Consider the following 14,742-nt stretch of genomic DNA (forward strand, 5'->3'; position numbering starts at 1 on the left):
CGCCCACCCCCCACTTGAACACAAATGCCACAGGAGAGGAAGTTTATCTGCTTAATTCTCCACTATAACCCTCTAAAACTGCAGCAGTCCATGGCACGTAGTAGATGATCAATTAAAATCTGTCAAGGAACTGAAGGAATGAGTGACCTTGCGTCAATCTATTCAGTTTTTAAGGCTCTATTCTCATCTATCAACCAAAGACTGTTAAGAGTAAGGTTGCTATAGCAATCAAGTGAGATGATGCTTATAAACGTCCGAGCATACTGCCTGGCACTCAGTTATCAGCTGCCATCACTACCATCTTCCTACAAATACCTTTTCAAGCTCCATATTGGTAAATGAAGAGAGCGACCTTAAAGTTTACCTTCCCTGGGATCCCAGTGCTACTCTACCAAGTCCCTCCCCCATACAGAGCCCCTCTATGTACAATGGCTTTATGCCCAGGTAGGCTTGGATGGCTGGGGTACAGGGAGGCATGGGCGGCCTCACATACCTGGGATGCAAACCGTGGGGGCCAACCTCTCTGGGGATGGGTGGAGAGCTGCAAGGGCCAACCCTGTGGCTGCGCACGGTGTAGATGGGGTTCCTCAGGACGGAGCTCACAGTGCTTGGGGCCATACTCCGGGGAACTGTGCCTGGAAACGGGTAGGGTGAGACATCTGCCCCGCAACACCCAGCTAGCCCCGGACCTATGCAAGCATCTGGCCCTTCTCCATCATAAAGCAGGAGAACTCTCTTCAATGCTACCTATTTCCCAGACTGCCATGGGGAGAAAACACTCTGAAAAGCTAAAAGATGTCACTGATAAAAGACGAAACACTCCAGGTAGGTCAGCAGCTGCAAAATCTTTTGGACCGCTCTGTTAAGGACATGCAGCAGCTCCCTGAAATGACCATCTCCACTCTGCCTGAGGCTGGGCGGCCCTGTGAGCCCACGTTGACCCTCCTCCCCAGCCCTGCCCTGCCAGCTCACCCACAGATGCCCTGCTGGGGTAGAACGGGGGGTTGCTGTGCCGGCTGGAATGTCCAGGAGAGTAAGGGGACCATTCCTGGAGATCTGGGGAGAGCTCTCCACTGGCCGGGGCGCACTTCTGCTCCTGCAGAACCAAAGGCAAGAGGCAGTGGCTGGAAACAGGGAAACACACGGGCACTGGCAAGCAATTTCTGTCCTCTATGACCTAGCTTCTCCCAGCTCACTATTCATTCATGTTATCTTACATATCTGGAAAAGAACTTCCTTCAAAAATACTTTGGAAGAAAACCACAGAGAAAGAATCTGTTCTTTCAAAGAAATAGATTTTGTGTGTAGAAGGTAGAACACATGTATGCCTCAGGCACATATCTATAACAATTCCACGTGAGTTGCCCAGCCACATGAAGCTCTGTGTCTGCTGAGGAGCATAGGTTTGTTCTCCTGCTCATAGCCATCTCTCCCTCCTAGAAATGACCATTGCTGCTGCTGCTGCTGCTGCTAAGTCACTTCAGTCGTGTCCGACTCTGTGCAACCCCATAGAGAGAAGCTCACCAGGCTCCCCCATCCCCGGGATTCTCCAGGCAAGAACACTGGAGTGGGTTGCCATTTCCTTCTCCAATGCTTGAAAGTGAGAAGTAAAGGGAAGTCGCTCAGTCATGTCTGCCTCTTCATGACCCCATGGACTGCAGCCCACCAGGCTCCTCCGTCCATGGGATTTTCCAGGCAAGAGTACTGGAGCGGGGGTGCCATTGCCTTCTCCAAGAAATGACCACAGCACCTGCAAAAACTCACCTGTCCTGCTGCCAGCTAACAGATTCACATGTGCTATATTGTTTCCCTAAGCTCTTCAAGGTAGGTCCCTACCACTTGGTTCCATTGTAAAAGTTCAAAAGCTTCTTGCTAGATAAGCAAATCACAGCCCACACCCAAGATGGTGCTTCTCTCCTGGCGTCATGTTACCACCGTCATGCACACCTCATGGGACACTCCAGTCTCCTAAGGGAGTCTGCTTCCTGTTGGCATCCACCTGCTACCCCACCCCCAGGCAGGTGCTGAGAGCTAAGACAGAGGAGCCAGGGCTAAGCCTGAGCTGGGGGACGCTGTACAGGTAAGCACAGGCCCCTTCATGGTATGCTCACAGCCCACTGTCCCACCCTCCTCCAGCTGGCCCTAATCCACCCAGGTCAAGCACTACCTCCAGGAATTGAGCAGGGATCACGACCGGAGCGAGCTTAGGCCGAAAGCTGGGTGCGGACTTGGGCCGGCGGCGCTTCTGCCCCAGCTCATCTACCTTCTGGGAGGTGAGGTCCTCGTCACAGGACTTCTTGGCTGGCAGGTAGGAGGAGTCCCTGTCCCCTTCAGGGCAGTAACTTGAAGCGATGCGGACCCTGGCCTTGCGAGGGGGCGAGGCATGCATGGGATCCCCAGGGTCCATGTCAGGGGGCAGGGCGCTTGGGGGGCTGGTGGATGGGGAGCTGCCCACCAGAGTGGCCTCTGACTCAGAACTGGTTTCCAGCTTGTGCTGGAACTTAATGGAGTCACCCCTCCTGGGAGGTTTTGGGGGCGTCAGAGGTCCCACCCTCTTGGAGGGCAGGGGGGAATGGGCAGGTCCAGAGCCTGGGAGCAAGTAGTCTATTTTGGGGGGTGTCTGGGGGCGTTTGAAAGTGTTTGGGTCAAAGATAGACTTTCTTTGCTTTGGCTTCCTGTAAACAGAGAGCTTCTCGGGCCCCGCCGTGGAGCTGAGCACAGCCTTGGGCCAGGTCCCGCCACTGTGGGCGCTGTCAGGCTCTGCCTTGTCCAGGGGGGCCTCTGCCACCCCACAGGGGCCCACCTCAGTCTCAAAGGGCAGCAGTGGCCGCCGGCTGCGCACGTCTGCCGGCCCATAGCCACGCTCCCCCGAGGCATCCGAGCGGAAGGAGCTCAGGCTGCGCTCAGAGGCACTCGGACAAGCCTGGGGGGAGACGGAGAAGGGTCCCCCGGGGAACGGCTTGTGCAAGAAGGAGCTGCTGCCTCCGGGGTGGCCTGACTCCTTCCTGTCTTCCAGCCTGTCCGCGTAGAAGATGTCCGTCTGCGTGGAGTTGTTGTGCTGCATCAAATTCCGTTTATTCTGAGCCTGGACCTCTGGGCCATGGGCTCGGAAGCTCAGCATCTTATCAGAGTCCTTGATGTTTTCAAAGATATTCTGGCCACTCCACGAGGCGCTCTGAGGGAACACCTAAGGAAGGGTTGCAAAGGAGTGAGGAAGGGAGCGGGTGAGATGACAGGACCTGGAGCTGTAACCGGAAAACATCCCTGGAGGTAGAGCCATGGGAGGGAATGGGCCACACACACTCCAAAGTCAGACAGACGGACAGACGTTCAGGCACACACACCTCACCCACGGGCAAGGCTTGTTTACAGCCTGGCCTCTATGAACCCACAGGAGAGACACAAAGTTCCCTGGCTTTGAGCGTTTTCTGAAATCATTTGCACTGTGTCCTGCCTAAGTTTTCAAATGATTAAACATAAATGTAAAAACTTCATTATTAAAGATATTTCTTATAGTATACCAAGACAATGGCACATTATTCAGCAATAAAAAGAAACAAGCTATCAGACCACAAGAAGACACACAGGAACCTTAAAAGCATATTACAAAGTGAAAGAAGCCAATCTGAAAATGCTACATTCTGGACAAGTCCAGCTATATGGCATGTTGGAAAAGGCAAAACGACAAAGATAGAAAAAATATCAGAGGCTGCCAAGGGTTACGGGGGAGGAGGGGATGAATAGGTGAAGCCCAGAGGATCTTTAGAGCAGTAAAAGTATTCTCTACGGTAGTGTGGTGGTGGATACAGGCCCTCATATACTTGTCCCAACCCACAGAATGTACTCCAAAAGTGAATCCTCATGTCAACTGAACACTGCAGTTAATACTAATGTATGAATTCTAGCTCATCGGGGGCAACAAATGTGCCCCCACTGACACAGAATGGTCACGAGAAACAGAGCAGATGATAGGAGAACTCTCTGTGCTAACATAACTTTTCTATCAACCTAAAACTGCTCCCCTAAAAGCCTATTAACTTTTAAATAACACTTTAAAATATCTCCTAATGAAGTAAATGAGCCTATTTCCAACCTTCTTAGAAAAGCTGACAGGAAAGTACAATAAATGCCCTTAAATCCATTTAGATTCAACAGTAATTGGCCAAACTGTCTATATCTATTTACGTTGTAGAACATTTGCAAGTAAGTTACAAATATTATGACATTTCACCCTAACAGCTTCGACATGCCTTTCCCTCAAATAAAGCCACTCTCCTATATCATCTCAACACCATGACCATACCCAGGAAAAGTAAAAATTTCCTAAGATCACCTGATTATCCAGTCCAGATCCAAACATCCTTCATAGCTGGGTTGTCTGTTTTGTCTATTTGTTTTCGGTTTTTAAATCAGGATCCAGGCCGGGTTTGCGCACACCCTAGACTTAGAAATCAAGACTTTCTCCCCAAGGACCCCCGAGGTGTGGAGAAGCAGCTCGGGTACGTGAAGCTGAGGCTCTCCCGCCCCTCAGACAGCGAGAGCAGGGCCCTTACCTTGAGGAGGGACAGGGTCAGCGAGTCCTGGCAGCTCCGTAGCAGAGACTCACACTCATTCAGAGACTTGTTGTCCAGCGCAATGCCGTTGATCTAGGGCCAACAGGGAGCCCGTCAGCCCCGCGCCAGGCCAGGGGTTCTGCCCAGCTGCTGACCCATGCTGGACAGTAGGCCTGGTTATGTAAGGTGCCCATGTCTGGAGCTGGCAAAGGAGAGAAAGCCCCTCGCCAGTAAGGCCCTCAAAGTCCAGTTATGGGGCTTCTGAAGCAAATGAAATACACAGCCTTAAGAACGCTCTGGGGACGGGACTTGTCTGGCTGGGAACAGAATACCAAGGGTCCCAGGGAGCATCCCACCCCTGATGCTTCCTGCTGCGTGATGCTGGACCATGGCTCAGAACTCCTTCACGAGCAAAAAGGAAGAAAAACATGTTTGACCCCCAGGAGTGGGAGGAAACTTAAAATGAGATCATGGTGTGGGAGACCACACAGGAACCACGTGACACCAAGTATCATCACAAAGACTCCCACAACCCCACAGGCCTGAGTCTCTGGCTGCATCCCTCTCAGACTTGTTCCAATCATTTTTAAAAGTGTATGTGCAGTAGATGACTGGTGAGACTGGGGTAGTGCTCTCGATGGAGCGCTCGCTGCTCGGCATCATGGACCATCCCATCGGCCCAGCCGACCACATGACAGAGCTCACAGCATGAAGCTGAGTGACAAAGGCCATCTCAAATGGGCACATGCTATAAATTCTACTTACACAATATCCTCCCAATGACAGAATTATGGAGCTGGAGAACAAATTAGTTGCTGGAGTTATGATGGGGGGCTGGGGGGGGGGGGGGGGGGGGTGGAACATGCTGAGGATGGTGGAGGTTAATATAAAGGTAATTCATTTTGAAGTATGACAGAAATCAAACCAATATTGTAAAGCAATCATCAATCAATCAAAAATAAATAGAATTATAAAAAATATATAAATTTTAACATGAGGGAGATCTTTGCAGTATCGGACAGTTCTATATCTTGATTTTTTTTTCTTAATCTAAAATGTGATAAAACAACAGAGAACTATATACAGACACTGTACCCACATCTACTGTCTGGTTTTGATACCATAGTTACATAAGATGTTGCCAACAGACATAACTAGATGACGGGTATACAGGACCCTTCTGTACTATCTTTGCAACTTTTTTAATATTACTTAATATCATAACTGAATTAGCTCAGGGATCATTTGAAAATCAAAACCTAAAAATATATATTCAGAGTGATTATCTTGGAGTGGTAGATTAATTTTTGGTTTTTATCTTGGAACGGTAGATTAATTTGATTGGTTTTGATTTTCTTTATACTTTCCCACATCTTAAAATTTTTCACAACAGCCATATTGCTTTTAAACTCTAGCTTGCCCCCAAGTCTGAAAAACACTGGCAAAGATGTGACATAACAAGCTACCCCAAACACGGCAGATGAGACTCGAAAGGCTACAGCTTCCTTAGAGCACACGGAGAAAGGTCACATCACAGGATAAATGCCTACAGCCTCTGACCCAGCAATTCCCCCACCCAGAACCATACCCCATGGCAAGACAAAGCAGAGGCCATGCAGCACTATCATAGAAGCAAAAAGGTCCTCACTGTGCATCAGGGGACTGGCTCAACAGCCACTACAGAACATGCAGTTTATTGAAACGACCAGATTTAAAGATGTGAATCTGAAAGAACCTCAAAGCATGCTGTTAAAAATAAAAAGCAAGGTTAGCTGAGTTTTTTTAAAAAGTGGGAGCTAAAACTGTAAGTTAACAAACATTTTGTTGCTTAAAAAAAAAAGTGGGAGATCCAAGTTTTGAGTGTGTTGGAGAGAAAAACACAATGAATTGTTAGAAGTGGTGGGCATCAGGGTGGGAACTGGGAGACAGGGAGTCTAGAACTGGGGAGAGTTCCCAAGACTTACGGCCACGATCCTGTCTCCCACGGCAAGGGACCCCTCCTTGGCAGCTGGGCTTCCGGGCACCACGGCAGCAGCATACACTCCGTTCTCGAGGCTGATGCCACTGTCTGCGAACCACAGAGGCCCCCAGTTAACCCCCGCCAGGGTCAAACGGCACTCTGGCTGCCTCCCCTCATCTTTGTGAGATCAACTTATAAAAGGGATGTTGGCAGACTATGAACTATCCATCTCAGCACCCCACCCAGGTCAGACCATCCAGGGGCCTGATCATGTCTGGTCTAGTGAATTAAACAGTCACAGCAAGACGCAAGACCCAGACGGTCCCCTGGCGGGAAGCACACACACTGCAATACCTCATTCTGGGAATAAGGTACGCTTGAAAACACACACATCCTCTCTACACAAGAAAGGGGTAACCTATCCATCTCCACGTCCCCTACCTTTATGCCCGCTCAGGTTGATGTGCAGTGGTGTGACCACCTTCCCACCCAGGGACTTCCTCCGACGCACGACCATGTTGATGGCCCCCTCCCCATTGAGAAGTGCCTTGATGGCCTGCTTCTTGTCCTTGTTGATGAGGTCCACGTCGTTGATTCTCAGCAGCCAGTCATTGACCCTGAGGAGGGGCAAAGCCAGGTCACTGCCTGTGGAAGCCTTGGGACCAGGGGCCAATGCCTGCTGCTCCTACTCGGGAGAAGAACACCAGAAAGCAGATACCCCACAAACACGTTCAGAAAAATTTCCTCTTCCAGGAGGGAAGAGTAGTTAAGCTCGTAGAGGCAGCCTGGGTTCAAATCCAAGCTCTACAACTTACTGGCAGTGTGACGTAGCCCCTCTGGGCCTCAGGGTTCCCATCTGTAAAATGGGGGCAATGAGCACCTACCTCATGGATTATAAAGGTAAATGAACTGTATAAAGTGCTTGAACTTAGTGGTTAACAAGCACTATGTAGGTGCTAATTATTATTATTACTATGCCATGGGATGAGAAAGCAATGTACATTCTACACACACACCACCTGAGTGCCCTTAATACACAGAAGTAAAAGGAGAAAGATCAGATTCAGAGGCGATTTGGAGTCAGTATGTCCTTTAAGAGCAGTGTTAACAGTTGAACCTGCAAGTTCAAACGGCTTCTAAAAGTCCCCCAGATCCTGGGATGCATTCATTTAAATGCCACCTGGCGGCTTCCCTGGTGGCTCAGTGGGAAAAGAATCCACCTGTCAATGCAGGAGACAAAATGTTCGATCCCTGATCCATGAAGATCCCACATGTCGTGCAATTACTAAGCCTGTGAGCCACAACTACTGAGCCCGTGTTCTAGAGCCCAGGAACTACAACTACTGAGTCCATGCGCCCTAGAGCCTGTGCTCTGCAACTAGAGAAGCCACTGCAATGAGATGCCTCCGTACCACAATTAGACAGCATCTCCTGCTCGCTGCAACTAGAGAAAGTCTGTGCAGCAATGAAGATCCAGCATAGCCAAAAATAAATTAATTTTCTTAAAAAAGAAATACCTTATAAACGTCACCTGGTATCTCCAGGTCCTCTGCATTAGGTCAAAGAGAAACGTCCCCCTCCCCTCCAGAGCTGGGGTCCTTACACTTACCGTAAACGTCCATCAGCGATGCTTCCTTTGTCCACTTTAGTGACAAATATGCCACAGTCCCCCGGCAAACAAGGCTCATTCACACCTTCTGCCATATCGAACCCAAGTGCTTTCAAGTCAATATCCTCCTGTCAAGAAGAGGGGCAACAGTTCACTTTAAGCAGTGATGAGAAACACTTGGCTCTTACACCTCTGGCCACTCACTCCAACGCAGGGGTTGTCCCTTCACTCTGATGGGGCACTTGGTCCCCAGGATGGAACCTCTGAGCAGCTGTGATCCACCCCTCTCTGCCGCTGCAGACACACAGCCCCCTCAGACTCTGCGCTCCATGCACTGCCAACATCTGCCGGGGGACACAGGAGACCAAGCTGTGGCTGCTACCTGGCTTGGACAAGTGCCGGCAAAGGAGGCATCTGCACCCTGGGAGGAAAAACTGACCTCCCAACTAGCAGCCATGAAACTGGAGGGCACTGCAAGAGGGCCAGCCACCCTTTCACTTCCGTCCCAAGCCTGCATGTTGAGGTAAGCTGGGGAGAAAAGACCTGCAGGCAGTTTACCGTCTCCCTTTCAAACTCCACAACTTCCGTCTCCCACTCCATGGAGTCTGTGTCGATGGCTGAGTCGTGGGAGCTGTGGGCCATCAGCTGCCGGAACCGGGCCTCCTTTTCCAACTGGGATTCCATCTGTTCCCTGAGGACGAAGAGAGAGTCATGGCAATGGCTCTCTGGGAGGCAAAGCATCCCAGCCGAGTCCACTGGGAAACAAGGTGGACCATGCCCAGCTCCCTGACACTACACAGCAGCTTCCTAATAAATCCGAGGGTCAGGTCAAGGCTTCCTGAATCAGTGGGATTTCATAGTTTTTAAGTCTCAGAAATTTGCCCCAAATTTATCTAGGTAGGGGTTTAGTGCAATTCTGATAGAAATGCCAGTAAGACTTTCTGTAGCAAAGACTGTTCTAAAATGTATATGGAAAGGCAAGGAATTAGAATGACTAAAGCAATTTTTTAAATAAAGAAAAAAATGGGAGGGATCATTCTACTTGATTTCAAGACTTGTACAGTTACAGAAACCAAGACTGTGTGGAATTGCCAGGGAGACAGAGACATGGATCAATGGAACTGAATAGAAGACCCAGAATCAGCTCCACAAAGTACAAAAGGTACGGAAGTAGTTCCATAAAGAAAGCAGCGTCTTCAACTAATGATGCTGAACATCATGGCAACAGACTCTCAACTTAAACCCCATACCTTATGCAAAAATTAACTCACAATATATCATAGATTTAAATGTAAAACTGTAAAACTTCTAGAAGGAAAGTATAGGAGAAAATCTTTGAGATCTAAAAATAGATTAAGGATTTTCAGGCATAACATAATCCACTAAAAGTTTCAAAACAATTAATACATTGGATTTGATCAAAATAAAAAGCTTTAGCTCTCAGAAAGACCCAGGTAAGAGGATGAAAAAAGACTCAGAAACCTTGCAATATTTCCCAGTAACATCCTTCTTCCTAAAACCTGGACCCAGATAACCTTCCAAATTCATCAGTACTGCCCTGACACACTCATAATTCATTTCCTGACCAAGTGGACATGTTCCCAGGTACACACTTGGGCCTGAGCCGTGATCAAAAATGTGTGGCCGGCTCTAGAAGGCCACAGCCTGTGAGTAGCCTTCTCCAAGCCTTCCTCCCTGACAGAGCAGCAGCTCTATGCTGCACATTCACTGCATGTGGCTCAGCTCTCACCCACCATGCAAGTCTGCTGCTTTTGCAGACGGGGGGATTCCTGGGCAGCAGCAGGAAATCCCTCGCTTGCATCCTACCAGTTAGAGAACTTAGCACAGAGGCGACGCAAATACAAATGTGCTGAACCAACGAACAAATGGAACCTGACATTTCTCAAAAGTTCCAGGCAACTCTGGTTCAATTACTGTACAAAAAACCTCTTCCCATGCTCAAGCACCCCAGGGCTCCAGGCTTTGCCCTAATTTGATTTCTACCACTTGCTAGATCCAAACTGGGCCCCTGGAGGGCCTGCCTTCTTGCCTTTTAACCTCTGGGATTTTCTTAGAGTGCTTAAACCCCAGGGCTCCTGGGTTTTCATTGAGCAAATGAAGCTGTTTGTCTCACGTTAAGAGGTGCTGTTGAACAGGGAGGAAGGGGAATCGGTCACCCACTTCTGGAAGGCTTCTCTGGAATGTGCAAGGCTTGCACACTCACTAGCTTCTCACCACCCTATCAGGTTGGGAGGTCTCAGGAACAGAGAGAGAGCCACTTCATCTCAACTACAGAGCCTGGTTCCTGTTCTGAACTGCAATGATGGCTGCTGGGATCTGCCAGTTTCTCTTTTTCAGACTGGACCTTTGTATTTCCTACACACTGGGAGGGGCCACCAAGTCTGAAATGACATCCCTGGAGCAGCGCTGTAATCAAGTGTCTGACGCCCCAAAAAGCACAGGTAGAGTAGACTGCGGAGTGGTGGTAACAACCGCCTTCAAATGCTGCTTCACAATCTGTCATTTTTCTGTCCCATCGCATACTGGTCTCTCAGATGCTCCTGCCTTGGGTCTGTCTCCGTGTGCTGCGAGCTCCACAGGGACCGATGGTTTGTGCCTTCCCCAAGGCCTGGTCCACAAAGAACAAGTGCCTTGCAAATCCTTGCTGAGTTGGCGAATGAACGAGGGAGGGAGGGAGGGAGGGAGGGAGGGAGGGAGGGAGGGAATGGACAACACATGCTTGCCTGTCCCCCGGCGGACTGCCCGGGGCAGGGGCCTTCCTTCCGATGTACCTGAGCATACGGTGCCTGCCCACCTCCACAGGCTCACCAAAGGGCCGATGCCACTTTCTGTGCTGGTCTGAGGATTTCTAATTAACTCTCAACGTAGAGGCAACACTGGGACCCGTTTTACAGACTGACTGAGTAAGGGGACCGGCGGCCAGGCCTGCCCATGGGGCTGCTGTGCCCTGGTGGGAGGGGGACCTGTGCTCCCCAGGTGCCAGCTCATCCCAGTAGTGCCCACCCCAGCATACTTGAGCTCCTTCAGCTCCCGGCTGATGTCATTCTTCTGTTTGCGAGTGTCGTCCAGGCTGCGCAGGGCCTCAGCCAGCTCACTCACTGCCCGGTCCCGCTCCCGTCTTAGGTTGTCACAGAGTGTCCTGGCAGAGGGGGGCAAAGGGCAAGGTCACTGTGAGGGGCAGCAGACAGAAGACTCATGGCCTGCAGTGAAGCTTGCAGCCCATGCTCCTGAACACCCTGGATGCTGGCCTCGGCCCCAGATGCATGGGAGGAGTGCTTGAGGGTCTGGAGACAAGACCTCCCAGGCCAATCCCACACAGGGACAGAGAGGACACCTTGGACCTGGCAGAGGGGACAACCCCATGGTTACCAGGCAACGAGCATCTCATTCTGCAGTCCAGTGTCCGTCCCACAGTTTCACCCTCAGTGTACCTGGGGGTCAAACACCATGCTCCCGTTCCCAGCTCATCTGGCAAGCCCCGGTGCTCCAGCACCGACCACATGCTTCATGCAGGTTTTTCTAGAGTTGCCCTCCACCCCACAACTAGACGGAGCCCCCCATTTGGACAGAAATCATGTCTTATGCATCTCTGCAGCCCCGAGCCCTGTGCAGGTAGAAAGTGTAGGCTTAAAAAGTCTCTACTAACAAACGTGTGGCCTCTGGGATCCCAGGACCAGCTTGGTGAGTCAGACAGGAGGTGGGGACAGCTGACCCAGCAGCAGGGGAGTCTGTGCTCTGTGCCAGCCCCAGAACTGCATCCTGCCCCCACATGGACCCTGAGTGGGCTGGTCCCTACCTTTCAATGGCCCCAAGTCCCCTCCAACCCTGAACCTTCACCTCCCAATCAGCCCAGAGTGTATTGTCTCTCCAAACGGCTGCCAAGTTACAAAAAGTCTCAGTGACCAGGTTCTCAGTCATCCCCGGCAACACTAGGGTCTCTAGGGTCTCAAGACCACTAGGGTCTCCTGGCTTTACTCCAGGCCAAGGTCCAAGTCTCCACCCCAGGGCTCCCCTTCAGAGGTCCTCCCCACCTGCCCTCAGGAGCCCTGTCAGCCGCTTCTCCTATGACTCTGTAAGTATGCGCCCCACTCATGCCACACCCAGTCCCAGGCCTGCCCTGGGTTCACCAACCACCTTTGTTATGCTGGTCCCTCAGGCTGCAGCACCCATCCCTCTTCTCCATTTAGAAACAATGCCGCTCAAGCTTAAGTTCTAGCTTGAATGCCATGCTTCCGGGGGAGACCTCCCTACCTGCCCCCCAGGTCCCTGCACACCCCCACGGGTTTACTGTTCATGCATCTCCCTCTCCCCATTGCCCTGTCCCATGACGTTGCCGGCAGCCCCCACTGCTTGGCCCCCTCACGGGCATCACACATGCCCAGGAGCCTCAAAAGCTATTTCTCATCCATTCGTGAGAAAGCTGTGGTACATATACACCATGGAATATTACTCAGCCATTAAAAAGAATTCATTTGAATCAGTTCTAATGAGATGGATGAAACTGGAGCCCATTATACAGAGTGAAGTAAGCCAGAAAGATAAAGAACATTACAGCATACTAACACACATATATGGAATTTAGAAAGATGGTAACGATAACCCTATATGCAAAACAGAAAAAGAGACTCAGATGTATAGAACAGACTTGTGGACTCTGTGGGAGAAGGCGAGGGTGGGATGTTTCAAGAGAACAGCATCGAAACATGTTTATTATCTACGGTGAAACAGATCACCAGCCCAGGTTGGATGCATGAGACAAGTGCTCGGGCCTGGTGCACTGGGAAGAGCCAGAGGGATCGGGTGGAGAGGGAGGTGGAATGGGGGACCGGGATGGGGAATACATGTAAATCCATGGCTAATTCATTTCAATATATGACAAAAACCACTGCAACGTTGTAAAGTAATTAGCCTCCAACTAATAAAAGTAAATGAAAAAAAAAAAAAAGCTATTTCTCTCCCAGGGTGTCCTTAAAGCTCAAGGGACCTGGCACCCAGTCAGCAACCAATGAATACTGGCTATAAGAATGCAGCTCTATGATACAAATGAACTTACTTACCAAATAGAAAGAGAAAGAAACTTACAAAATGAACTTATGGTTGCTGTGTGGGGAAGGATGAGTGAAAGGAAAGTTAGGGAGTTTGGGATGGACATGTACACAATGCCATATTTAAAATGGATAACCATCAAGGACCTTCTGTATAGCACAGGGAACTCTGCTCAATGTGATGTGCCAGCCTGGATGGGAGGAGAGTTTGGGGGAGAGTGGATACATGTGTTATGTATGGCTGAGTCCCTTCGCTGTTCACCTAAAGCTATCACAACATTGTTTGTTAAGCAGCTATACCCCAACACAAAATAAAAAGTTTTTTAAAAAGAGAATGCATTTCTGAAATGTCAGTTGCACCAGAAGCCCCCTAAGATAAAATCCTGGCCTTGTGAAACTTCATGAGGGTCTATGCTCTGGACACAGCATGCATTTGGACATCTGGGGTAAAGGGAAATAGGCTATGAGGTGAGACTGGGACATCACCTAGAGTGAGAAGGACAATCCAGGTCACTCCCACCAGACCTGGAAGTAAGTGGCAAAGACTCTGACTCTCCCACAGACCCACTGCATCACGGGGAGACCCAAACCCATGGGGGCCCCAGCACCCATACCGGATGCTGTCCCGCTCAGCCACGATCTTGTCCCGCTCCTGGAATGCCCAGTCCCGCCGGCACTTGGCCACGTCTGCCTCTTGGAGGGCTTCCTTCAGCTCCTGGCACAGAGCCTTGCACTGCTTTCGAAGGATTTCGGCCTCTTTGTTGGCCCTCCCGGCGTCCAGTGTCACTGTGTCTTTGATCTGCAGGGGGACGACGAGTGGGCAGAGCAGGAGGTTACTGGGCCTCCTGGTCCGGAAGTGCCCTCCGACTGGTGCAGGAGCCGGATGGAGGGAAGTGCTGGGATCCCAGCCAGAGCCCATTCCGACACCCCCCAAACCGTGACGACACGCTCCACAGCCATGCTCACACCAACAGTGATGCTATATTAGTGTTCACCCAAACTCTCTCAGCCCCTTACAGAGCCAGGACTGGAAGCCCAGCCCCTCCTCTGATCTCAGGGGCCCAGGTGAAATGACCCCAGAAGGCTCCTCCTAAACCCCACCTGCCACTTAGGGGATGTATCTTGCAGAAAGCCCTATGCATCTCTCTACAGAGTGCTTGGGACAAAATGTGACACGAGGCCCCACTGCAGTGAACGGTGTAGCACTGGTCATGACGCTTCCCCACCCGCTGTGTCTACAACACAGCTGTTATACTCTGGCATACGGAGTTATTGCTAAATCTGAAAATTCACCAACCGCTATGTTTGCTGGGGAAGTCCTGGGTGTCTCAGCTCCTTTTAAAAGCTGAAATCTAAAGGATCTGTTTCTGGACCTCTTTCCACAGCATGACATGATCTGTTAAAATTTCAAATCAAACTCTGAAGCACTCATACAGAAAGCTCCCTCCGTGTTTCAATAATCCTCAGAAAACATGAAGAATATGACAAAAAGTGAGTGTCTACTGCTAGAGTAACTCCTCCTCCAGCTCAAACGCTTTCTGAAAAAGTAAAATA

At 50.3% G+C, this 14,742-nt stretch overlaps 1 protein-coding gene across 1 annotated transcript in view; it reads right to left on the reverse strand.

The window, feature by feature from the left end:
* DLG5 (discs large MAGUK scaffold protein 5) overlaps window positions 1–14,742 on the reverse strand; it is a 122,505-nt gene that overhangs the window by 21,295 nt on the left and 86,468 nt on the right. Inside the window, exons 8-17 of the mRNA XM_070470915.1 lie at window positions 13,803–13,987; window positions 11,157–11,282; window positions 8,681–8,813; window positions 8,123–8,250; window positions 6,955–7,130; window positions 6,518–6,621; window positions 4,554–4,646; window positions 2,168–3,187; window positions 973–1,096; window positions 494–635 (exon numbers count right to left, since the gene is read on the reverse strand). Coding sequence (XP_070327016.1) covers window positions 494–635; window positions 973–1,096; window positions 2,168–3,187; window positions 4,554–4,646; window positions 6,518–6,621; window positions 6,955–7,130; window positions 8,123–8,250; window positions 8,681–8,813; window positions 11,157–11,282; window positions 13,803–13,987 — 2,231 coding nt within the window. The remainder of the gene's footprint in view (window positions 1–493; window positions 636–972; window positions 1,097–2,167; window positions 3,188–4,553; window positions 4,647–6,517; window positions 6,622–6,954; window positions 7,131–8,122; window positions 8,251–8,680; window positions 8,814–11,156; window positions 11,283–13,802; window positions 13,988–14,742) is intronic.

The sequence above is a fragment of the Odocoileus virginianus genome, chromosome 7 (assembly GCF_023699985.2).
Source record: "Odocoileus virginianus isolate 20LAN1187 ecotype Illinois chromosome 7, Ovbor_1.2, whole genome shotgun sequence".
Taxonomy (NCBI): domain Eukaryota; kingdom Metazoa; phylum Chordata; class Mammalia; order Artiodactyla; family Cervidae; genus Odocoileus; species Odocoileus virginianus.